Source organism: Toxoplasma gondii, chromosome VI (assembly GCF_000006565.2).
Source record: "Toxoplasma gondii ME49 chromosome VI, whole genome shotgun sequence".
NCBI lineage: Eukaryota > Apicomplexa > Conoidasida > Eucoccidiorida > Sarcocystidae > Toxoplasma > Toxoplasma gondii.
Genome location: NC_031473.1, coordinates 1,577,133 through 1,600,546, shown reverse-complemented (window position 1 = coordinate 1,600,546; position 23,414 = coordinate 1,577,133). Strand labels below are relative to the sequence as shown.

The 23,414-nt window shown below is 53.6% G+C and overlaps 5 protein-coding genes across 5 annotated transcripts; 3 read left to right on the top strand and 2 right to left on the bottom strand.

Moving 5' to 3' along the window:
• Positions 1–1,888: 1,888 nt before the first annotated feature.
• On the bottom strand, positions 1,889–10,356 carry TGME49_240970 (hypothetical protein). Its single transcript, XM_018780617.1, has 9 exons — positions 9,223–10,356; positions 7,362–7,665; positions 6,364–6,731; positions 5,748–5,836; positions 5,345–5,412; positions 4,762–4,987; positions 3,950–4,281; positions 2,867–3,196; positions 1,889–2,534 (listed from the first exon to the last, which is right to left on the bottom strand). The coding sequence occupies exons 1-9, from the start codon at positions 10,028–10,030 to the stop codon at positions 2,381–2,383; spliced, it is 2,679 nt and encodes an 892-aa protein (XP_018637600.1). The 5' UTR covers positions 10,031–10,356; the 3' UTR covers positions 1,889–2,380.
• Positions 10,357–13,609: 3,253 nt separating this feature from the next.
• TGME49_240960 (AIG2 family protein) lies at positions 13,610–17,057 on the top strand. Its single transcript, XM_002366674.1, has 3 exons — positions 13,610–15,482; positions 15,845–16,114; positions 16,337–17,057. Exons 1-3 carry the CDS (start codon positions 14,574–14,576, stop codon positions 16,442–16,444), a joined length of 1,287 nt encoding a protein of 428 aa, XP_002366715.1. The 5' UTR covers positions 13,610–14,573; the 3' UTR covers positions 16,445–17,057.
• Positions 17,058–17,581: 524 nt separating this feature from the next.
• TGME49_240950 (hypothetical protein) lies at positions 17,582–20,457 on the bottom strand. Its single transcript, XM_002366673.2, has one exon. It carries the CDS (start codon positions 19,681–19,683, stop codon positions 18,232–18,234), a length of 1,452 nt encoding a protein of 483 aa, XP_002366714.1. The 5' UTR covers positions 19,684–20,457; the 3' UTR covers positions 17,582–18,231.
• Positions 19,630–20,605, top strand: TGME49_240940 (hypothetical protein). The gene has a single exon (XM_002366672.2). The coding sequence runs from the start codon at positions 19,803–19,805 to the stop codon at positions 20,283–20,285; it is 483 nt and encodes a 160-aa protein (XP_002366713.1). The 5' UTR covers positions 19,630–19,802; the 3' UTR covers positions 20,286–20,605.
• Positions 20,606–20,907: 302 nt separating this feature from the next.
• Positions 20,908–23,023, top strand: TGME49_240930 (MoaC family protein). Its single transcript, XM_002366671.2, has one exon. It carries the CDS (start codon positions 21,766–21,768, stop codon positions 22,918–22,920), a length of 1,155 nt encoding a protein of 384 aa, XP_002366712.1. The 5' UTR covers positions 20,908–21,765; the 3' UTR covers positions 22,921–23,023.
• The last annotated feature ends 391 nt before the right edge of the window (positions 23,024–23,414 follow it).

Genomic DNA, 23,414 nt, shown 5'->3' with positions numbered 1-23,414 from the left:
CGTTTTCTCTAAAACTTTGGTACTAGCGAATACGCGAAGAACCCACAGAACAGCGTGCACGCTGCTAAAGGAATCTGACCTGCGAAGCCGGCGTCAAGAACATGAAGATCACAGCCAGGCCTTGGTCTGTAATCCTCTGAATAGAGGTAGACCTCGTGTCTAGACAAATGGTTCGCGATTCAGCACTGCACAGTTCAGGATTTGTGACGTTAGCATTTATTTCCTCACCAGAACGCTCTTTTCGAGCATAGTGTGCGATGCTAGAAGTAATCCCCCCCACCCTGCAGAACCGCTGGTTCGCGACTATTTCTGCCATAGCCAGTCACTGTGCACTGCGGTTTGTGCTCTGCTTTGTGTGCCGCGCATCAGACACAGTCCAAGTGGGACAGGAACTACTGAATTCGCCGATGTGGCCGCGAACTGCCTATTTGGGTCAGAAATAGACCGAACTCGGCAAGCAGACATTGTCTCTGGACAGAAACATTTCGGATCAAGAACTGTGTAGCTTGACTCGGTGGACGCGATACAACGACATGGCTTCGGGCAAGCAAACAGAGCAGCACTCTCCAGGGAGAAGGCAACTGCGGAAATGAGAACAGTCCCTGTCTAGGACCGCAAACGAACCGAGGAAAAAAGCCCGGAAATCAAAGAGGATTTTCCAACGGGCTCTGCTTTGCTGAGGTCTGTGTCCTTGTTGACCCTGCTTTGCATTAAGATCTGCTCCTGCGGCTAAAAGGCTATCCCACACAGCACAGATATCGCGATCCCGACTTCGGTGGCGTCTGTGTTTGCTCGAGGTATTAGGACGGATTAAGGTCTGATGAAGATCTCTCGGATAATTAAGTTCTGAAAAATCTATCTTGGATTATTGTACACTAGAAAACGGCGAGAGAACGGGTCATTTCCGTTTCGAAGGAAAGAAGACGAGTTGTCCATCAGGTTGCCTCGGTGGTCTTTGAGCAGAAGCTACGGAGGTCAAGGTTTTTCTGCAAAGTAACAAGCCCGTGCATTCAGCTTGCTCTACCGCACCCAGAGACCTTAAAGCGCCTAGGGTATTCCGACGAGGAGTCTATTTTGAGATACAGACAAGTAAGTGTTTTACGGTTGCTGTGCAGCACCACTCGACTGTATTGCTGAAGACGGCAACAAAACTCCATATCGGTATCCTCCGACGCCGAGGTTTTGCCACATTGGTTCCGTTCCAGGCGTGTGCCCCCCCCCTGCGTCGCACTCTCGCCACATGTGTGTTGCGTTGGATTCTGGCTTTTCTTGCCGGTCCTTTTCCTTGTCTTTCTGTCAGAACCGGACTCGCGCTGAACGATGCACTTACTTACGCGACAGGCAGTGCACGACACGCATGTTAGCACGAAATATATCCACTCGAATTTCAAGGAGTTTCTACGCGTCCCTGCATCGTGTGGAATACGAAGAACGAAGGCATCTGCAAAGGACTTCCTAGCGGGAAAACTAGAGAAATTCTAGACTGACGGCCTTTGGCACTCGCCAGGCAGAGCTCAGCAGCGCGCTAGAGAAACAGCGCGACAGGAAATGGGCATCTGCGAAGCGACCGAGCCAAGAAAAGTGAAGGGGATCAACTTTTACAATATGACAAAGGGGAACTTTCCACGTTGAAAGAACAGAGGGGAAATGAAAGGTGTAAACCCGCGCCCCTCAGCTTGTTGAGTTGACTTTTTCAGCAGAGGGAACGAATCCTAAAAGAACAGCGGCAAACTGTGGAAAAGATGACGTCAAAATTTTGTTTTTTCTGCATTCCCTCCGTCAGAAAGCGCTGCGTGTGTGGCAGAGATCTGTCTGAAGCAAAGCGAAATCCAGTCCGATTCAAAAGCCTTCTAAAAAAAGAAGCAGCCGTGAGGCAGAGCACCTGTCAAAAGAATCTAAACGTGCACTGACGCTATATGCCCTGTTACTACGCAGTCTCCACGGCTAGGTTTCGCGAAAACATCTCTTGATGTGGTACGGTGTTGAAGACGCCCGAGTCTGAAGAAGACTGTCACTGTGCAACGCTTTTGACGAGTCGAGGTCGAACAAGATTGCAGGGAACGGAGAGAGACAGACAGAAGCACGGATGTTTAAAGAAGCGAAGAAAGGGGAAACAGTCGCGTTCTATGTGGTGGACAGGAAGGCGATGTCGCAGGACACCTTTGACAAGAAAAACAAACAGGAAAACGCAAAATGGAGAGCAACGAGAAGACAGACGAACTGAAAAAACGGAAGGAGAAAAGCAGGAGAAAGACGAGGAAAAGAAGAGCGACAGAAGGGAAACGAAAGGGGAGGCCGGGAGAAACGCCGAGAGAAAAGCAGAAGAAAAACAGGAGAACAGAGAACCGAAAACGGAGAGATATGAAGAATGAAACACGAATCAATAGCCATGCCTTCGAGGAAAAGAATACACCTGCTCCAACTCGTCGTCTGTAAAATTGAGATGGGGTAACATCGGAGGCATGTACTTGGCAAAGTGCTTGTCGGGAATATCTCGATATTTGTAATTTTCGAACATGTCGCTGTTGGTGAAGCTGAGATAGAAAAACAACAAAGACAGAGAAGACGAATCTCGACACTCAAAAAATTGGCGTTTTCTCTTCGAGTTTTCTCTTGTTTTTCGTCCTTTTTCCTCTCCTATCGTTTCGGCTCTCTGCTGCTGTCCCTCTCTTCTGTCGTCTCTGTCTCTTTTTTGTCTCCGGTTCCGTTCTTCCTTCAGCACCTAGCGAGGGTCGTTTCCTCTCGATGCCAGCTTCCGCTCGCCTTCTTCCACGGGCACTCGTGTAGTCTGTCTGAAAACCGCACAGTCAGTCCTTGTGAATGCTACGCTCGTGCTTGCCGCGTTCTCTCCAGGCAACTCGCTTACCTAGCAGGAAGAATGGTCTCGAGCTCCAAGTCGTCTGGATACGCAGACTGCAACTTGAGCCATTGTTCCATTGCCCAGTGTCCGTCATCCCATTCCCAGTCTTCTTCAGCGACCGCGACACCGATTTCGATGTCTCCCGCTGCCCCTAAAACCACGTCCGTCTCCGGATTGAAAATGATCGGAGAAGACGAAGAAAACGAACAAGATGAAGAAGAAGAGGAAGAAGAAGAGGAAGAAGAGGAGGAAGAAGAGGAAGAAGAAGAATCAGGTGGGAAGAACGGAGGGAAAGGTGGGTTGGGCCGACAGAGAAAACTGCGTTTGTCGAGGAGCCTGAGAGCAAGAGCGAAGACCGAATAAAGATAGCATTCTTTGCGCATGCAGACAAATCTAGGATGATTCCACCTGGTTTCAGTGTCGCGCCGAACATTCTCCAGATGTCGTAGGAGAGAGTGACTTCCAAAAGGCACTGTCTTCCTCGGACTCGGGCAACCACGTAGACACCTCAAGCAAGGCCTCTGTCAGTACACAAGGGAAAGGCTGGTAATCTGCCCAAGACATCAAAGTGAAGAAAACTTGTCTCCCGCTTTTCGCCGCCGCCATGTTGAGTGCAGAGACAGCACCAGCGGCGTCCAGCGTTCACCGACGCACGGACGAGGGGAGATTTTGCCGACGTAGGAAGCCCAGATGAAACAAGTAAAAGAGGCGACGACACCTTCCAGAGGGAGAGACGAGCCAACGCGAATGCTTTCGTTGATGTCGCCGACACCCTGAGAAAAAGACTGCAGCGGGGCAAGTCGACCAAACTCTGGAACGGGGAGAGAACCGCTTGGAAGCTAGTGCTCTCCACCTTCCCGTGCACGCCGAGACTGAAAGCCTGTCTGCTCCTTGGCTCGACCACCTTGTCCACGAATGAACAATGCGGACGAGGGAAACGCGCGAAAGAGACAAGAAAAACGCCGCGGTTCACAACCTTCTTCTCGCAGGCATCCTGACCGCCTGACTGCAAGCAACGAACGCTCGATTCAAAGACCCAGGAAGACGTCCACCGCGAACGCATTCGGCACTCCCTCGCATGCAGCGTACCTGCAGAAGCTGAGCGAGTAGGCGACGTAGTCGGCGTCTTCTCTGTTGAACGGTCCCGCTGTGACTGTACTCCTGAACTTGGCCCACCGCGTTGCTTCGCCCTTTCGTCTCTCCAGTCGGCGCGGTTTTCTTCCTGAGCCTCTCTCTGACTCTTCGCCGCCTCTAGCCGTCTCGCCACCGGGAGTGGAGGATGCCGGAAGGGGGACGCACACGGAGCTTCCTTTTATCCAGAGCTTGATGCGGAACGGCAAGTTCCATCCTGGACGCGAGACCAGCTTCACGGCACAAAAGCCTGGGTGCGAAGACTCACAGCCGTCCGGGAAGAACCAAATCTGAGCGGAAGAGAGAAACGAAGGACCCTGGAGACACACATCAGTGGAGAGAAGAAGAAACGCGAGGCGACCACGAGGGAAACGCCGCACACAGAAAACGAAGAAGGGGGGAGGGGAAGGAGAAGCAGAGCAACGCAGAGTACACAACTGTCTGCAGATTAGGGCAACAAAGGAAGAAGGAGCCGAGAGAGAGAGAGACGAATCCCGTGTACCCAGGAAAGACGAGGAACTGCGTGAAGCCGCGTATCTCCCCGAGTCCCCTCTCAGCCAATCATCTCCTCTCTGCACTTGCACTTCCAGAGTCTTTCCCTGATCGTTTCGCGCCTGCTGGAAACGGAATCCCAACGCGAATCAGGAGATCCCGAGTCTGCATGCGTATGGCGCCTCATCTTCTTCTGAAAACCGCAAGAACGCAACAGGCACTGACTGGAAGCGTTTTCAGATCCCTTTCCCCTTTCCATGTTGAACACGGAGTTCTACCTGGAGAGGTTCGACGCCTCCTAAGTTGAAGATTTCGGACTTGATGGGCTGACCGCCTCGCCGCGGAAACTTCTTCGCCAGCCAGGGGACCCAGTACAGCGGCCAAGTGAAATTCATTCCGCCTGCATGCGCCTTCGGGTACGTATCGACGCCGCCAAGAAACTGCGGGTCCCAGTAACTGTCTTCATTTCTGTCATTGTCACCGAGGAGGGTTGCCACATCCGACCTGCGCCCACACACGCAAAGAACGCCGGCGAGCAGGTCTGGGCGTTCTCCAGCGACCAACGACAGCCGGCGGAACACAGAGAAAACGCTTTCTTCTTCCTCGCTCTGCGTCGAGTGTCTACAGCTGCGAGGCGGAGTCTGGGAGGGAGCGGCGAAAGAGAAGACACGCATCTGAAGAGCCAAGAAACGCCTCCACAGGGAGAGAGGGGACGGAAGCGAAGGAACACAGGAGAAGAGATCTGCAGAACTGCTTCGAGAGAAAGAAGGACAATGCATTGAAAACCGAGGGGAAAAAACGTCCTCGAACTGGTTCGAGGAAAAGAAAAAGGAGAACAGAAAGTCTCGAGAAAATCACTACCTCTTGAAGTAGTTCTGGTCACAGTGGTGAGGCCACTCTCTTTCCCAGTCGATGGAGTCGAGCATGTCCTGAAAAAAGCAAGCGGCAGACGGTGCTGGTAGAAAGAATTCTTTGTTCAAACATCACGACTTCTTCACTAGTGCACTAAAGAGATTTGGAGGAATGAAGATGGTATGCCGAGAAAGTTTGACCCAGACAGAACAGACTCAGATGACAGAGGAGGAAAGTTCGACGCACGCATGAAACGCAGAAAGGTCAACAACTACCAGTCTTCAAGAGGAACGGAACATACACAGATCAATCCTTTGGAGGTCCCATTCTTCACTTCCATTTCTTGTAAATTCAAGTGTTTATGTCTGTGTCAACATCTCGATGTGCACATATATGTTTTTAATCGCGTTACCTTGTAGATATCATTTTTTACGGTCCAGTTCCCCCGAGGGATGTCGTTTTCGACGTCATCCATTCGCCAGCGTCGTCGCTGTTTTTGACCTGCGGCGTTTTAGAGGGAAGCCAATTCAGGAAATGTTTTTGTGAAAAAAAACAGAAGGGAGATCCTGATTTCGAAAGGCTACTTTCTCATTGACACATACCCACGGGTCCCAGGAGTGTTTCCTGCACCTCTCACCCTGTCAAGATCTCCCTCTCTCGTCTTGGGCGTCGGAAGGCATTTACGCATTCTATCAAGAAAAGTCAAAATGCAGCTCCGTTTGTACCGTACATCGCTCGACGAGGATGGACTCTCTCTCCGTGGTGGGTTGTTCACCGTGTACGAGTCTCGCTTTCTCTCTTCCTCATTCTTTTTCTTCTCTCTTCTCTCTCTCCTTATATATATATATATATATATGTATATATGCCGTCTCCTCTCCCTCTCTCTCTTCTCCTCTGCCTCTCTTCCGTCATCCCTCCTGTTCTCTTCCTATCTTCCTTCTTCTCTCCGTGTCTCTCTTTTCCGCGTCTCTCTTTTCCGCGTCTTCCCTCTCGGAAGCTGGTGGCGCCGCTTCTTCTTGCCACTCTACCTGTGTCTGTTCGGCGATGTTCGTCTCGCCTTCTTCCAGAGCGGAGAGCTGGCGACACTGGATTTAAAAAACTTGGGTCTGCACTGCGCACGAGCCCATCTGCGTAGGGGTCATCGTAGACTCCGTCGTCGATGTCTTCTCTCGAAAAGAAATAGACGCGGTTCGGGAAGATTGGTGGAGTCATCACGACCCCCGTCTCTGTTCTCTCGAATCGACTACCGGGCGGAGAGAAGAACTCCCAGTCGACTGTCCGATTCTCCACAAATCCGAAAAAATCCTCGACGCTGGCAGTCGAGTTGATGAACGGAATCGCCTGCGTCGCATTCGCCTTGCCCACATCTGCGAATGTCGGAATTGTGCTCAAGGATCTGAAACAAATCATGCAAACCGCGTAGCGGACACCACGGATGTACTGAGAGAAACACTGAAAACTCGCGATATTGTCGACGTCTCTCTCTATCTTGACAGTTCTCTTCCTGAAACCGAGTCTACATCTACTGTTCTTCTTCCGTCCTAGCACTGCCGCGATCGTTGTCTTGGTCAACCGAGATCTGTATCTTTAGCTACTGACAGCTTGTTCTACCGACATAAATCTCTGCATGCATCGCTCATTCGATCAACAGAAGTTGCCACCTGCCTCCTGCGACACCAGTCTCTCGGTAAGTATCTCTGGGCGTTTGCGTACGTAGATCTGTTGATTTGTCTTCATAAATATTGCTGCATGCACAGAGAAGGCCCCCAATCGAGGAAACAACTTCAGACTGCGAGTGCGTGGCGAACCGGTCGCCCGGCCGGCGTTTCGCAAATGGCAAATTGCTCGAAACCCCAAGAGTCCTTGGCATGCACAGATGATTCTGGCGACTCAGCTGAAGGCGTAGTAACCTGAAAGGCATCTGTCCATGTCTCTCGAGAGTCCGAGCCACTGTCAGAAGAGGCTGCAAACGCGGAAATCCTTTTCTGTCACCTGTTTTTGCGTTCGCTTGAATCACAGAACTCACCGATTGTAGGGCACCATGCGGGTCATCGGACCGTACGGCGGCGAAGCGAATGGGCTCGAACCATTGAAAAGAGGTCCGTCGATCAGAAAAGGAGAAGACACGGGATCGTCAAGACGTTCATCTTCCCGGTGTATGTACCCTTGACGCACCATCTCTCGTAGTTCTTCGTTGGTCAAAACGCCTTCGAAAGGCTCCGAAGAATGCGCCTTTGTCCGCCCCCCCATGGAAGACAGGAAACTCTCATCAGACACCTCTCCCGGAGTTTCTTCACGCTCCTCACCCACATCGTCGCCAGCTTCAGGACCTGTCAACACAGGGAGAAAGTGAGCATCAAAGTCGCTCTCAACTTGCAAAGGACGGACAGAAAGGAACGAGCAGAAGACGAAGGTGAAGAAAATCGAGAAGACAGAGAAGAGAAAAAAGGAGAGGAGTTGCGTGAGAGGGTACACTGCACAGGAATGAAGAGAGCCGAAGAACGAGAGGAATGCGACAGGGGTCGAGGACGACCTGTAGGCTTGGTCGACAACTGTCTGATTTCCGCGTCAGGGAATTGACGAGTAATTGAATTATTTTTGGATGACAAAGACGGAGCGACAGGGAGACGAAAAGAATGGTGTGCTGGTGTAGAAGAGAGAGACATCGAAACAGCAGAACTCGAGGCATCTCAAAAGGAGTCCAGAAAAGGCCATGAAGAACGGGATCCATAGGTCTACCGTTCTTTTGTGTATTTTCATCAGGAAGGAAGCAAGATTGCACATTTCTGAATCCGCCTCAGATTCTCACGCAACGAGGAAGGATCGTGTCTTGCAAATCACGCAGAGTCAGGGAGACGGAAAAGGAAACAAAAACACAACGCGTCGTCCACGACAGGGACGGCCTCGAGCAGTCACACAGAACTGGAATGTCTGTATCATGTATGTCACACCAATCGCCAGCGACAGGAAAAGACAACTCTGACGCTCGCGCGATCAATGCCGTCAGACAGGACTCACGGAGGTCAGGTGAACGCATCTGGAGCAAAGGGAAAAAAACGCAACATACACCCCACATGCACAGCGGAGCCCGCGGAGGACCAGAACGATTGTCTCCCAAATGCGCTGAGCGAACATGTCCCGACCGTCCAACTCTCGCGGTGGTCTCTGCAATGCTCGGAGTGTCGGACGCGGCAACTTGCTCAGCGTGATAGACTGAGGAGCGATGGAAAAGCAGTGCTTTGAAACACAACAGTGGCCGCAGCTATGGCTGAAAGGCAAGTCTAGATGCGCAGTCAAGGAAAGGCATGGTCTGTGTCGCGACAGCCTAGAAACAGTGCATGCGCTGTTGCCAGGGCAAAAGACATCGGCAGACGCAGGACGAGTTCTCTACATAATAAGTTGCCGACAGTTGAGGTCCTAAAGGCCGAGACGTGACGCCAGACGTCGTGAGAACCGGTAGTCCAACTCGTAGAATACACTCCCCAGAAAACACAATCCTGTCTCGAAGATGAGAACTCCCTACAGTTAAACAAGGTGTGTCTGATTGCTGATACTGCATTGCCGAGGACACTGAACAGTACGTAGGAATGCAGAAAGAGCTGGACTCCCATATCCGACGACAGAAAGCTATTCTGCACCGGAAAAACGGAGTGAAGGAACAACTTGTATGGTCCGTCGGCTGCATGTTCGAGAAACGATGGTTCCTAGGACGACGGCAGTGATCCTCCTGGAACCTGAGTGGTCGATGCCTCTCACTGGAAACCCGCGTGACAACAGAACTCGTACATTGACATCTAGAGCATAATCTATGCTCTTTGTTTGTGTGTTATCCCTTTTTTCTCGAATCTGGCGCTCGGTGTGTCTTGTTTCCTCCTTCCTCTCCTCACCTCCGAATCCGATACTCGCAAGAGGTTTGTGTCTCTGTTTGTCCTTTTTCCTGTTTCTTGTTCTCCCGACTTGCTTCACCTCGCAGACAGACGAGGGAAAGCGCGAAGACGCAGGGGAAGACGACAGAGTTGAAGGAGTAGAAGAGAGAAACGAAGAGGAGAAAGAAACAGACTGCTCTGCGCAGGACGCGGAGAAGAGAAGGTATGACGACCAGCGACGGCGCAGGCTTCGTCGCTCGTACACTCTTCTGCTCTCAGATCTCTTTCCCTCCACCTGGGGTGCACACGCCCTCGAAGAGGCCATTGCTCCGCGGCTTGTGAATTCTCCAGTCGTTGACTGTCGAGTCGCCGAGGAGACAAACGCCGAAGAAGCAGAAATCGTGGACCGCAGAAAGGATCGCAGCGAGTGAGTAGACGGCAGGGTCTGTCCTCCGAGCTCCGCGACCACAGGCAAGGGAGAGGCAGACGCATCAGGAGGTGCAGGCACGGCAGCAGCAGCAGCTGAAGGCCGCACTGAAAAGAGACGAGAGGAAGACGAGAGACAAGAAGGAAGAGGAGGAGAACGAGAAGAAAGAGGAGAAGAACGAGAAGAAGGCAGAGCGGGCAAGAGCGAAAACGACGGGAGACGGAAGTGAGAGGGAAGACGAGAAGCACTGGAGGATGAAAGCTGCAGGGACAGAACCTGAGGAGATCCCGCAACAAGGAAAAACAGAGAGATCAAGAACCCAGTCGAGTCGGCTGTCCACCGCGTTTTCTTCCTCGGAGGACGAACGTGGAGATGAGAACGAAGAAACAGAGAGGGTACCATTGTAGGAAGGGGGCGGGGATGATTTGTTCTACTCGGCAGAAGAATCGGAGAAGAGAGTGTCTCTCTCCGAGAAGCAGATGTCGCGCTCTCGTCTTCTTTCCGACCCCAAAGAAGTCCGCTCAGTGAAGGGAGAGGAGAGCGAAAAAGAAAAAAACGGAAAAAAGCAGAAAAAACGAAGAAGAGAGAGAGAGGCAGCGTCCATCAAAGACAACAGGGAAGCCGGAAGAGACAAGAGCTCCTCTGGCGTCTCGCTTCGCTGTTTTCACCTTTCCTCTTAAAACGAAACTTTGTCTTTAAACGTCTGATCTCCGCGTCTTCTCGGCTCGAGGCCCAGGGAGAGACGCCGGAGAAAATACAAAAAAAAGTCTGCCCCCGGCAGCGCCGACGAAAAATTCGACGTTCTCCATTTCTCGGAGCCAGGACGGAAAGTCCAGACCGGAGGAAGAGACGCTTCACGCAGAGAAGAAAAGGTCGAACAGCGACAGCCACCGCCAGCCTCATGTGCCAGGCTCAATCCTCCAGACGGTGGTCGAAAAATACAAATAACGAGAGCGATTCATTTTGCAGGGACATGTTTACATGCAGACAGATATTTACCTCTCGTATCTGTGCACATATTATCTACACATACTTACATATACATATATATAGATATAGATAAAGATATTAACATATATTTATAGATATTTACATATATTTACGTATATAAATATATATTATGCAGTGTGTATGCGTGCGGGTTTTTGTAGACTTCGTCTGTGTTGGAGATGGGGGTTCCCGCATATCTCGGTTGTCTGCGTCTCAAGTCGCAGGTGCAAGAAACTTTTTAATTTTTTCAGAACGCGGAGAGAACGAACGTCAGGAATCTGGCGGATCTGTGGCGCGCGCATGCAACGACGCAAGACGTCTTTTCCGCGTTCGAGGGAATGCGCTGGCTGGACTTTTAGCATTTCCGAGAAGCTCCACATCACCTCAACGAAGTGAAAACGATAAGACAGGCTGGAAAGCCAACTGAACTTCGCCAGCTCTCTCCGCAAGTGCAACGCAGCAGCGAAAGAACTCTGCCGAACGATACACTGGGAGAGAAGAAGTGGAGACAACGCGGAACAGCGGCGCCGGGGAGACGGCGAGAAGCGTTTTCTCGCTCGGCATTGGGAGAAACGATTCAAAGACACACATCTCTTTTCTTTCTATCGCCTTTCAATGGAAAGCAAGGAGAAAAGCCGGCAGCCTTCGGCGAGAAAATCCGAGACGGACTGGCCAAAAGGAACGCATGTCCTCGAGCCTTCTACAGCGGTGTGTGGCTGCTGAAAAAAGCGGAAGGCCGGACGGGGCTTCTGAATCGTCGCCGTCGCTGTCTTGCCGCCTTGGACAGTTGAGGGGAATGTCTTCTGTCGAGTTCAAGGAACGAGCAAAGTGGACGCGTGGTGGACGTCGTTTACCCTTTTCTTTTTAGAGCTGCGTAGTGAGCTAGACAGCACAAATCAGATACGATGCGCAGGAGCGTTTGAGACCGACACTCGAGCCGGCAGATGTTTTCTGACGCTGGAGCAGGCGCTATACTTGCAGCTGCGATTCTCAGAATGCGGGTGGCGGTGACTTCTGAGCCTGGAGCTCGTCACACACTTGCGTCAAGGGGGAACGACGCCGGTGCGTCTCGTCTTCGCGCAGGCGTGACTTCGCCGCGAAAAAGCCAACGGGAAAAGGAAGAGCCGCGAGAGACGACCTCGCTGAGACACAGCACGGCCTTCGTTCAAGTCGACGTTGGCACCTTGTTTGCCACTTTGTCGGTTCGATGAAAGCTGAAAAAGATAGAACAAGGTGCCTTTTTTGGCAACGGGAGGAGTGCCATGCCTTGGATCGCTGAATTGCCCCTCTCGTTCGACTGTCCGTGACGTGCAAAAACGCTTTCTTTCACCTACACTTTGCGCCTCTTTGTGAGCGCTGCCGCTTCTTCTGTCCGACGTGAGGTGCAGGCGCATTTAATCGCAAAAGGTCTCAAAGACGACCACAGTTTCACGTGTGGTAGCCAGGCAACAGACTCTGTCGGGAGCTAGTGAGAGTCTCTCTCTTGGCTGAGTACAGGGTGCAACCGGCTGTCGAAACTGTTAGTGCGCTTGCCTTTCCTAGAGGGCCGCCAGAGCGTTTTTTGAAAAGTCACTTGCCAGCACTCGGTGGCTGAAGACAAACCACGCGAAGCTGTCACCCTCTCTGCCTCACAATTCTCTGAGGAACGGTCATCAACAGAACGACACCGTCCACGGATGTTGAACCAGCTGCGCGGAAGACTTGTAGCCCGGTCTCGATGTCGCTTGATCGGACAAACGGCTGCAAGGCAGTAGGAGTCTTGTCATCCTAAACTCCGGAGGTCTGACCGGCATTTAATCACTAACGTACAGCTACATAAGAGAGATCCACCAAATACACAACCATCCACGATATGTGCTGATCTATTAGTCGATTCTTCGTTGAGAATCAAACCAGTTTCCCAAAAATGCTTGTGTAAATACTCGCTGGATTCTGCAATTCTTCACGCTCGCTCCACGCCCCTTCCCGTGCATAAGAGATCGGAGGGTATTTTTTTCTTGTTCTTTTGTGACCTATCTTGCCTACACCCGACTGTCTAAGAGCAGCCTGGAAAAGTGAAAGAGGACCTGGTTGCACTTGTCCTCTTTTAGCATCGCCTGCTCTCTAGTGTCAGTTGTTGTCGAAGGGAAAGATCGTTTCAGATGTAGTGACACGAGGTCGAGGAGCAGTTGTTACCTGATTGTATCAAACCTAGACGCTTTTGAGAAGTACACTGACAGTATCGCGGTCCCCCGATGCACGGCAAACTCCTTGAATCTATGTTGCTCAGTGCATCCTTGAAATTCGACCAGAAAACCTCACAAATGGTGAGGGAAGTCGGAGATCCCATGACCTATTGACGCCTGTTGTAGCATTGGGATGAACAGTGCGAGCAAACGACTTCTCCGATGTTGGGTATTCAATCCCGTGCTCTACTACCTCGGAAAAATGAAGCTTAGATTTTCACACGCGTCACCTGGGCTCGCGAAGAAGCTATGTGCACATTTTCCGTGACCTCATTAACTCTCCCCTCACTTACTCTCGCAGATGACCGGCAGATCCACGTTCATGGCATTCTTCTGTTTGTTACGACCGCGAAACGTCCCCCTTTGTCATACTTATGTTGACAGTTCTCTGAACAAGAATCAAACCCCGGAGCCAAGTGCTCGTCCCCCACATCCTCTGCAAGTTGCGTTCGTGTTTGTTTTTCATCAAGGACTCTTTTCTTATGCTTTTCTTGTTGAAACAATACTGGTTTTAAAAGTTAAGGGGAGACTTTTCAGGCGTGCACAAAAGGCGAGGGCGAAACTGTCGAGCGAGGAGAAGCGCTGGGATTCAAAAGTGGAGAACTCTCTCTCGTTTTTCGCCTACCGCGGGAGAGTTTTCGGCCGGGCGTCGCGACGGGGAGTTCTGCGTTTTTTTCCTGCCCTCGAGGTTCTCCCGCACCGAGAAACCGGATGTCTACGCGGCGTAGCTAGTCCCGCGAGTTGCCATTCTTGCTCTTTTGCACTGCTGTCTGTCCAGCACGATGGCGGGGTTTCTGTTTCCGCTGTCTCTCTTTCACTGCGACTTTCGATTAGAGAAAAGAAAGCAGTCCTAAGGCTTCAGAGCCCGTGACCGTCCAGCCCTCGAGAAAACGCGCCTTTCCGTGTGCCAGAGAGGGAGCCGCGTTTCTCGCCAAAGGCGTCGCGTCTCGGTGTTTTCTTCGACTGAACCGTCCTGACATTTATGCGGCGCGTGTTCCTCTGAATTCGCCAGGAAAAACCACGTCAACGATGGCTTTCTTCTCGTAGAACTCGCCGTCTGCGGCCACTGACGTCGCGGTCACAAAAACAGAAGCAGGCCGGGGTCCGTAAACCCAGCGCGCGGGCGGGACCGGTTGCTGTCCGAGGCAGCCGAGAGAGGTTTTGTGGTCCGTTTCTTTGCGAAGGACTCCGAAAAGGATCTTCGCAGAGAAGAATTAAACACAGGTGTTTCGGGTCTCCGATATATTTTCCACGCGTCCCAGCGAAGCTTTTCGCCTCCAATTTCGCCCCGAAGCGCGAGTGTGTCTCGCTCGAGAACGAGAGTTATGCGAGAGAGAGTGCGAGTCCCGAGTTCTCTCCCTTCTTTGGGGATCCGAGAATGGCCGTTTTCACCGCGAAGGTTGTCTCAGAGTTTTTCCACTTTGTGTCAAAGGCGTGTGTCTTCCGGTTTCCCGTCGCTCTCCCTGCGACCCGCCGTGCGGCTCGACGGCCGTCGAAACCGGGAAGTCGTCCAATCCCTGTCTCCAGGACCTCGCCCCGTCCCTGGAACAGCTGCGTAGCGGTCAGAATTCACACGCTGAACCTCCTGAGAGCTTCCTTTCTCTCGCGGTAGTGAAGGAGAGAGAGAGCAACCACACCGTCGGTCGTCCACTGAGAACTCTGTTCCTGGAGAACCTGCGGGTACTGAGAACTTTCGACTTCCACGACACTCCAGGTTCCTGCCCGTCAAGATGGAAGAGGATGTCGAGGGAACGTCGGTAGTTCTCTCTCTGGGTTGTCGGAGTCCGTTGGAAGAGTTTTTCGGCGAGAACGCTGGCGGTTTGAGTGCGGCGACCCGCCGCATTTCGCGCTCTTCGCTGCTGGCGTCGAAACTCGGCGACGCGGCTTCTCAGAATACTGCTTGCCAGACAGAGTCTTCCATCATCTTCGACGGAGAGGGATCGCCTCGGTCAGACGGCGACTCGACCCGGGGGAACAGTCCGCCGTTCCGGTCTTCAGAAGACACGCTAGACAAAAGATTCGACCAGCGCGCGCGCGGTGAAGCCTGCGCGTCGTGTGAAGCTCTGTCCCGATCTTGCGGAGCGTCTTGCACACCGTTGCGCGACGAGGAAGAACCGGATCTCGCGTGTGACGCGACGCCGCTCGTGGTGACCTTGTCGCCGTCGAGCGCCTCGGCTCAGGTGTACAGACACCTCGTGTTCGTGTACGGGACGCTGAAGCGCGGAATGCCGAATCACCATATCTTCACCCGCATCGCAAGCGAGGCGTCGCTGACCGACCAGAAGGCGGAATGTGTGTTGGAGAGAAAGGCGAACTGCGCAAGTCAAGCCGCAAGTCAAGCTGTGGGCGCTGCCGGGTCTCCGGACGCGCTCCGCGAGTCTTTAGAGGAGGCGGCGGAAGGTCTGGACGAAACGGAGTCTCCCAGACAAGTCGTGTACCTCTTCGACGCAGTGACCACGGAGCCGTATCCTCTGTTTATGGATGCGAACCAGCGATACCGGCCTTGTCTGTTCGATGCTCGCGGCCTCGGGCAGAAAGTTCGGGGAGAAGTCTACGCCGTGACAGACGAGATTCTCCAGTCTCTCGACACCTTCGAACGAGTTCCCCACCACTACAGGCGACGCTCCATTCGCGTCCAGGTGAGGTGCAGCCCCCTCCCCCCTGGGGGTTTTGAGGCTCGCTTTCAACCGACGGGCGCACCGTTCGATCCGGGAGGCAGAAAAGCCTTGAAGACTTCGTTGAGGCGTCTCTCTCTCGCGCGCGGGCGTTGCCTCTTTTGGTCATCGTCCTTCCTCGAGGTTCAGACGGCCTTGCGTCACGAGCGCATGCGACGACAGAGCTGTCTCAGCTATCCTTCTGACGAGCTGGCATGCCGCGTTTCACTTCTGCGGCTCTCAGCGAGGATCGGTCAGGACGCGGAAGAGCGTTCTGCCTGCCGCTCGCCTCAAAGCTGGTCGGAACACACCTGGTGTACTGCTGCGGCCTCTGGGTTCTTCTTCAGGTGGTGCCGGACTCTGCTCCCGCAGGCTCGCCGAGCGAAGTTTCTGCCCATGTTTACTTCAACGTCCACGCGGACGTTCTCGCGAGGGTGTTGAACCTGGAAGGAGGCGCGAAGCGGTGTGAGGAAAAAACGCGAGGCTGCGCAGCGAAGGGTGACGCAGCCGAGGAGGTGACTTACATTCACAACTACGACTCGTCGCATGCACAGCTCTACGTCCCGCGCTTCAAGCCTCCAGACGACTGTTCAACGCTGTGCCTTCCATCTGCCAAGGTGAGAAATCCGTCGAGGTCTCCCGACGAGGAGTCAACACGCAGAAGTAAAGCACAGCTTCTGCGTTTTTTTCAGATCTTTTCACTAGTTCTACCAGTTTCATTCTTTTTGAAAAGGCCGTTTCGATTGTCAGGCTCGGAAGTTCTCCCGCTTCGCGTTCTGAACCGCGGGTGGGTTCTAGCACTTGTGTGTCTCTCTGTCGGTCTTTTCTCGCGTCTCTAGGGGATCTTCCGCACCGCAACGGGCATCGGTTCTCTGTCGGAAGTCTACCCAGCGAACGCCGACATTCGCAGATCGAGAACGCTGCCGAGTCTGCCGACACCAGAGTAGAACTCGGAGTTCTCTTCAAGTTTTCACTTCTCAAGCATCGAGCGAAAAATCTGCCACTGCTGGCGTCACACAGAAGCTCGGCGTGGACGAGGGATGCCAGTGATTTACTCTCGGTCGAGTTTTGATCATCGGGAAGAGAAGGCAGCTTCGACAGGGAAAGGCATTTCGGAGGCTGCTTCCGGAAAAGGCGTTGAGAATTCAGAAGAAAAAACTGTCTCTGAGGACAAGAACCGTAGACGGAAAGGGGAAGAACTCTCTCAGGTGCTGTCTGTAGAGAGGCAGAAAACATTTGAGGTGGTTGACTCGGAGTGACTTTTCAGGGGGCGGGAACGCTTGAGGAGAAGGCAGTGCCGGAGGCGGCCAGAGATCTGCAGAAGCATGCAAAAAGAGAGGTTTCTCGTCTTCGATCTTGACGAGAACAGTGGAAAAAACAGACAGGTTTTTCTGGTGGGTCTAGAAGGGCAAAAGAGAGACAAAGGTTCTCTTCATAGAAGGACTCTTCGGCGTTGGAATCTGGAGATCCACGTGCCGGTTGAGCCCTCTCAGGGTTCATCGTTCGCAACTTTTCCTTTGCTGTTGTGTTGATCTTGTCACTAAAGTTTCAGCCAAGTTCCATTGCGTACATGATTTCTCAGACATTTTGGATTTCGACCCGACGGGCGTTGTCAGCTCCTCCACTCTTCGCCCACAGTCTCTGCATTTTAGTTGTCGATTCCGAAAAACACACGAACATTCCGTCAGCTCTCGGCCGACTTCATTTGGTAGTTCTTTGTGCTCACTCACTCCAGGACAATCGTTTCCTCAACGACAGCCTCTGCGCAGCAGCAACACGAGCAGATGCTGCTTCTATACCCCTGTAGAGTGCGTCGTTCCCGTCTTGCTGAAAAAATCATTTCCTCCTTCTATTCATCTCAGTGTCACGTATAATATAAATAAATAGGGCAGCATCTTAACAGCAGCAAGCGACAGCCCCGCTGTCGATCTAGAGCAAGGGGACTCAACGGCGGAATTGACAAAGGACGTCAGACGTGACGCCGGAGCACTGAGGTTTCTCTGGAGTGTCGCGAGAAGCGCAGAACATGCAAGGTGCTGTTCTCGCGTTGACTCTTTCGCGTTATGCGCCTATAAGGACCTGTGGGAAAAAGATGTTGTTTATCGTTCTACACTGCAAGATGGGTTTAACAGGAGACTAAATCATGGTACCACGCGGCCTTCTAACGCGACGACAACTCTACGTTGTTTACACTTTGTCTCCGAAAAGGTCAACAGAACCGACAAAGTAGCAAACAAGGTGCCAACGTCGACTTGAACGAAGGCCGTGCTGTGTCTCAGCGAGGTTGTCTCTCGCGGCTCTTCCTTTTCCCGTTGGCTTTTTCGCGGCGAAGTCACGCCTGCGCGAAGACGAGACGCACCGGCGTCGTTCCCCCTTGACGCAAGTGTGTGACGAGCTCCAGGCTCAGAAGTCACCGCCACCCGCATTCTGAGAATCGCAGCTGCAAGTATAGCGCCTGCTCCAGCGTCAGAAAACATCTGCCGGCTCGAGTGTCGGTCTCAAACGCTCCTGCGCATCGTATCTGATTTGTGCTGTCTAGCTCACTACGCAGCTCTAAAAAGAAAAGGGTAAACGACGTCCACCACGCGTCCACTTTGCTCGTTCCTTGAACTCGACAAAAGACATTCCCCTCAACTGTCCAAGGCGGCAAGACAGCGACGGCGACGATTCAGAAGCCCCGTCCTTTCTCTGAATGCTCCGCTTTTCGTGAATCTCACGACTCTCTGCAGATGAACTACAATTTGTGTTTCAAGAGGCGCCGGCCTAACGGTGACCCATGTCCATGTTGCAGAGACAGGCGAGAAGATGAAGGTGAACATGCATAGAGACGAGAAGCGAGGAAAAACTCAAAGTTTCTTTGTGCCTCTTCAATGTCATACAAACCATTGGAATCTCCACTGCCTTCCTTGTCGGAGCTGTCTTCTGTCACTACCAAGTCTCCACTCCCTTCTTCTCTGTCATCCCCTGCACCTTCTTCTCTGTCATCCCCTGCACGTTCTTCTCTCTCCTCATCTCTGTCCTCTCCTTTACCTTCTCTCTCTCCTTTACCTTCGCTCTCTTCCTCTCTGTCCCCTCCTTCGCCTTCTTCTCTCTGTTCTTCTTCTTGCGTTGAGGAGATCGACTGCCTCTGGGTGTGTCGACCCTGGCTGTGTAGCACAGGCGCCGAGGGCCGCTGTCCTTTGCTCGGGCGCTCTGTCCACGTCGCTTGTTCTCTGTGAACCTCCCGCGTTGCCCGAGCAGCGGCGACAGCAGCGCACAGCAGGGCGTCGACGCTCTCCGACTTTACGGCGGTATGGGAGAACGCCTGCACTGGCCCGTCGTCGGCGCGGACGGCGTCCACCGTCGTTCTGCGTTTCTCCTGCGCGTCCGTTCGAGGCCAGTCGGCCGGTCGGTCTCCGCGGAAGAGGAAGCGCGAGAGGAGACGCTCTCCCGACTCTGCGTTCGACAAGTCCTGTTTGTTGGCTACAAACAAGACCGGCGGCGCCGCATCGGACGTCCGGTGCGCGGAGCAGGCAGGGTCGTCGATCTCTCCTCGCGGCCCGGCCTGCGACGCCGAGGCCGCAAGGTCGTCCAGCATGCACTGAAAGACTTGAGCGGCTTCCTCCTCGCGGCTGAGCGCTGCGGCATCGACGAAGAACAGAACGCAGTCACAGTCGGCGTAGTAGTCTTTCCAGATGTCCCTCAGCGTCTCGCGACCCCCCAGATCCCAAATCGTCACCTGGAACCTCTCGTACACGAAACGCGTCAGGTTGAAGCCTGTCGTTGGACGCACTTGAGGAAGGAGAGGCGGGGGAGAACGCGAAGGTGGGGTGAAGGAGGAAGAGCAAGAGGGAGACGCAGACTGCGGAGAGCAAGAAGAGGAAGAAGAGGAAGAAGACGAAGAGGAGAAAGAAGAGAAAGAGGGAGACGAGGGGGAAGAAGGAGAGTTTGCCGTCACGTCTACATCGTGCCTGTGTGCAGGTGCAGCTTCGGGAGCCGGGAGGGTCGCGTCGGCAGGAGCAGCTTGATGCGCATGCAGGGAGGGAGACGAGGAAGGCCTGAGAGCAGAGCCTCTCCGTTTGGAGTGGCGCGCCTTCAGTTGCTCCAGAAAAGTCGTCTTTCCACTGCCGTCCAGGCCAACGAGGAGAAGACGCAGTTCGTCGTAGGAGAACAGCCACTGATAGAGGCCGGAGACGAGACTGAACATTGGCAGAACGCAGGGGAGAGACTGCCAACGGAAGACTGAAACCTGAGTCACGGCCGGCAAAATGGGCCGAGAGCGAAGCAACGCGTGAGGACTGAGGAGCGAAAACGGGATCTGTGGCCATGCCCGGTCGGACCCAACGCGGCGTCCTAATTACAGACACCGCCACAGAGGCCTTCGACGTTTCGACCGAGGACCTCTGCCCCAGTGGTGGTTTGTACTCGAACAAAAATTTGTCGGCTTCTTCTTCGGCCAAGGGCGGCTCAGGGCTAGGCTATGAAGTTGACGAAACGCGCGCGAGGCGTGGACTCGGCGGAGATCGGCGGGAGGCACAGAGCCTGCCAGGGAGGACGGCCGAGGTGACCAGGACAGAACGAGGAGCGAAAAGCGCTGACTGGAAAGGAGGAAACTGGGGGAACGAGGGCAAGCACGAGAAAGACGACTGCAGAGGGACTGCGAAGCAGAAGTGGACGAAGAAACAGACGGAACAGCCACCAGCGTGTGCAGAGCAGAGCGACTGGCTCTGGCCAGTGGACAGGGGAAACTTTGTTGACTCGCGAAGAGGGAGCGTCTGGAAAAAAAGAGAGAAGCACACTCCAGAGTGAAGAGAGGGAAAACAAGCAAGAAAAGATCTCGAGTTGCAGAAGAAGCCGTGAAAAGAACCCCTCTGTTTTTGCGTCACTACACGAAGACACGCGCGGACAAACAGACTCGACCGCAGTGAAGACGGGACAAGCCACTCACACCGGATCCGGTGGACGTACAGTCGAAGTGGATTTCCAAAAAGAGAGAAAAAGCTGAAAAGAAAAACTCGAGGTGCTCATCAACCGGAGAGGAGTCGGACGGCGGACTGTGCATGCCGCGAGTTGGCCTGGTGCCTCGTCGTCGCTGCTGGACTGTCGAAGCGATCGACGGGGACCTTTCCCTCGTTGCATGTTCGCTTTTTTGACCCAAGGGAGACGTCTCCAGCTCTCCGGATTTCTGCAGGTCACTCTCCACATGATCGGACAGAGAAAGTCTCGCTTCTGCGCTCGTGCACTGGACGCATCTTGGGTGTTCGTCAGTCTCCCTTCGCCGCCGAGTTCTTCGAGCCAGACACAGCGCGCGGAGAAGCCGCGGGGAAACCCAGGGCCGCGTTCCTGCTCGACAGACACACGGAACCGCGGCGAGAAGACTTCCTGGAAGACTGGAGCAATCTTCTCTCCGTTGCGGAAGGAAATCGAGGAGAAAGGACTTCTTTCCCCAGAGAGGAAGAATCACCCAGAGGAAGAATCACTGAGAGGAAGGTTCTCGCTAGACGCTGCGACCTGAGTCCCCGCTGTGGTCGGCTGAGAGTCACACACTGCACGCCGTTTGAGGGCAGCGACGGCGCCTTCTTGAAATCGAGTGTTTCCTGACTTTCGACGGTAGGTCCTGGAATCCACTCGCTCCTCTTCCTCCTTCCTGATCCCTGCTTTTGACTGGCTGGGAAGTCCCCTGTCGAGAGGGACAGTCGACAAGAGTGCAGCCAACAGAAAGACAAGAAGAAGAGGAGACAGCTGGATGGGTGCACTGGACAGGCGCAGGAGGCGCGTCTGTCTCGGCTAGACTGATCTTCGCCCCTGAGCCTTGACGCGCTGATTGACCAGTCTGGGCTTCATTTTATCTCCGCTTTTCGTTCTTCCTTCCCTTCTCTCTGCCTTTCGTTCTTCCTTCCCTTCCTGTTCGCGGATCTCTCGATGTTGCCTCGCCGGTGTCCCTCTTCTTCGCGACGTCTCTTCTGCGTATCCAACTCTGTTTTTTTCCTTCCTTCTCTCTTCTCGACCTTTGCGTCGCTGTCTGTCTCATTTCCTTTCGTTGCCGCTCGTGCTCGGTTGTCTCGCATTCCCTGTCTCCCTGTCTGGGTTCCCTGTCTCTCCCTTCTTCTCTCTTCCTCTTTTTTGCTCTCTACCTTTTTTTGCTCTCTTCCTCTTTTTTGCTCTCTTCGCGTCTTCTCTCTATTCACCTTTTCGTCTCTCCGTTCTGCTTCTCTCATCTCCTCTTCTGCCTCTCTTGCTTCTCCTCTCCTCTCTCTCCTCCCTGCCTCTCTCGGCATGTCCGCCAGCTATGCGCGGCAGATCGCTTCGGCTTTCGTTTCTGGGCTCGCGCCCTTGCCTCCGAAGCGGTGAGCAAGGCGCACAGGCGCGACGTTCACATCGGACTTTCGGCGTTCCAGCCAGTGTTGTCTGGCACGCAAATGCTGGGTCTTTGCTTTCGAGTCCGCTCCGACCTCTGCTGCTCGCGTCGACACACAGAGATGCGTGCATTCTGAAAACGCGTCACTCGTCCGATTCCGCTTTTTACACAGAAGCAAAAGGCAGGTCTTCACCGCTGAGAGGGGGGAAATCGGATCTCGAGGCGCATTCACGGATGACCAGAAATGGAGGAGACACAGACGCGGTCCGTTTTGAGTCTCGTGCGGCAGACGAGGGGCAGCGAGTCTGTGCAGAAACCAGCAAGAAAGAAGAAAGAGAAGACGCGGCATGCTTCTCACACTTCGACCCGATCTCCGGGAAACCGAGAATGGTCAACGTCTCCTGGAAGCCTCCAAGTGTACGTACAGCCGAAGCTGAGGCCCAGGTGTGCCTCTCACGTGAGGTGTACGTCCAGCTGACCAAACACCGGGGCGAAGCGGCGAGCAAATGCTTCCGAGCGGCGGAAGACGCGGCTCTGAACAACGTTGCCCGTGAGCCTGTGTGTTGCGCAGAGTCGCGCGGCGTCTCAGAAGCCCAGCAGCCTCGAGCAGCTTTCCCTGCGGCGTCGCACCGGCCAGTTTCCGCAAAGAAAGGAGACGTTTTTGCAGTTGCGGAGTTAGCTGGAATTATGGCAGCGAAACAGACGAGTTCCCTCATTCCTCTCTGCCACAATGTACCCGTCTCCGCTGTCGAGGTCTCGTGCGTCCTTTCGCCTGCCGACAGGCTGCTGTCGCCTCCAGCGCCGGCGGCTGCAGAGCTTCCCGAGGCCCGGCGGCGCAGCGCCGATGCGGGAGAGGCTCAGGAGAGCGACACGCGACCTGACTGCGTGGTGACGATTCGCAGTCGAGTAGAGTCGGTCGGAAACACAGGAGTTGAAATGGAGGCTTTGGTGGCGGCCTCTGTGGCTGCTCTAACTGTCTACGACATGTGCAAGTGTGTGGACCCAGGCATCTCTATCCAACGTGTGAGGCTGCTTGCGAAAACTGGAGGAACGAAGAGCCGCAAAGCGTGTCCTAGCGAACTTTGACAAGTCATGCAAGCGTGAGAAACGTCTTTCAGGAAAGAAACGTCTCAGAACGCTCTCGCAGCCGAGACATACTCGAGAAAACGGACATGTGCATTCGTGAACCGCTGCACTCGGCAGCGCAAGCCGGGTGTTCTCAAACCGTTTCTGGAACTTCTCCGGTTTCGCGGAGACCATACCTTCCCTTGCGGATTCTCACCCACCTACACTAACTGCGGAGGCTAAATGTCGCTACTCTCAGTTGACCGCGTCTTGATCGAAGCGCCTTGGCTTGCCTGGCCAGGCGGCTACACACTCAGGACTGGAGGACTGGCGTGGATTTTATTCTGCTGTCTAACATCCTTAAAAAGTCACTGTTTCCCATGAAGCCTATTCATCAAACACGGTAGATAATCAGCATCTGCTCCTGACATGTGGGGAGAAAACCAATTCTACACAAAAGGCTGTCACCCTTGGGGGAAGGCAGGAGAGCGAGAAGCGCAGCTCTTGAACGCGCA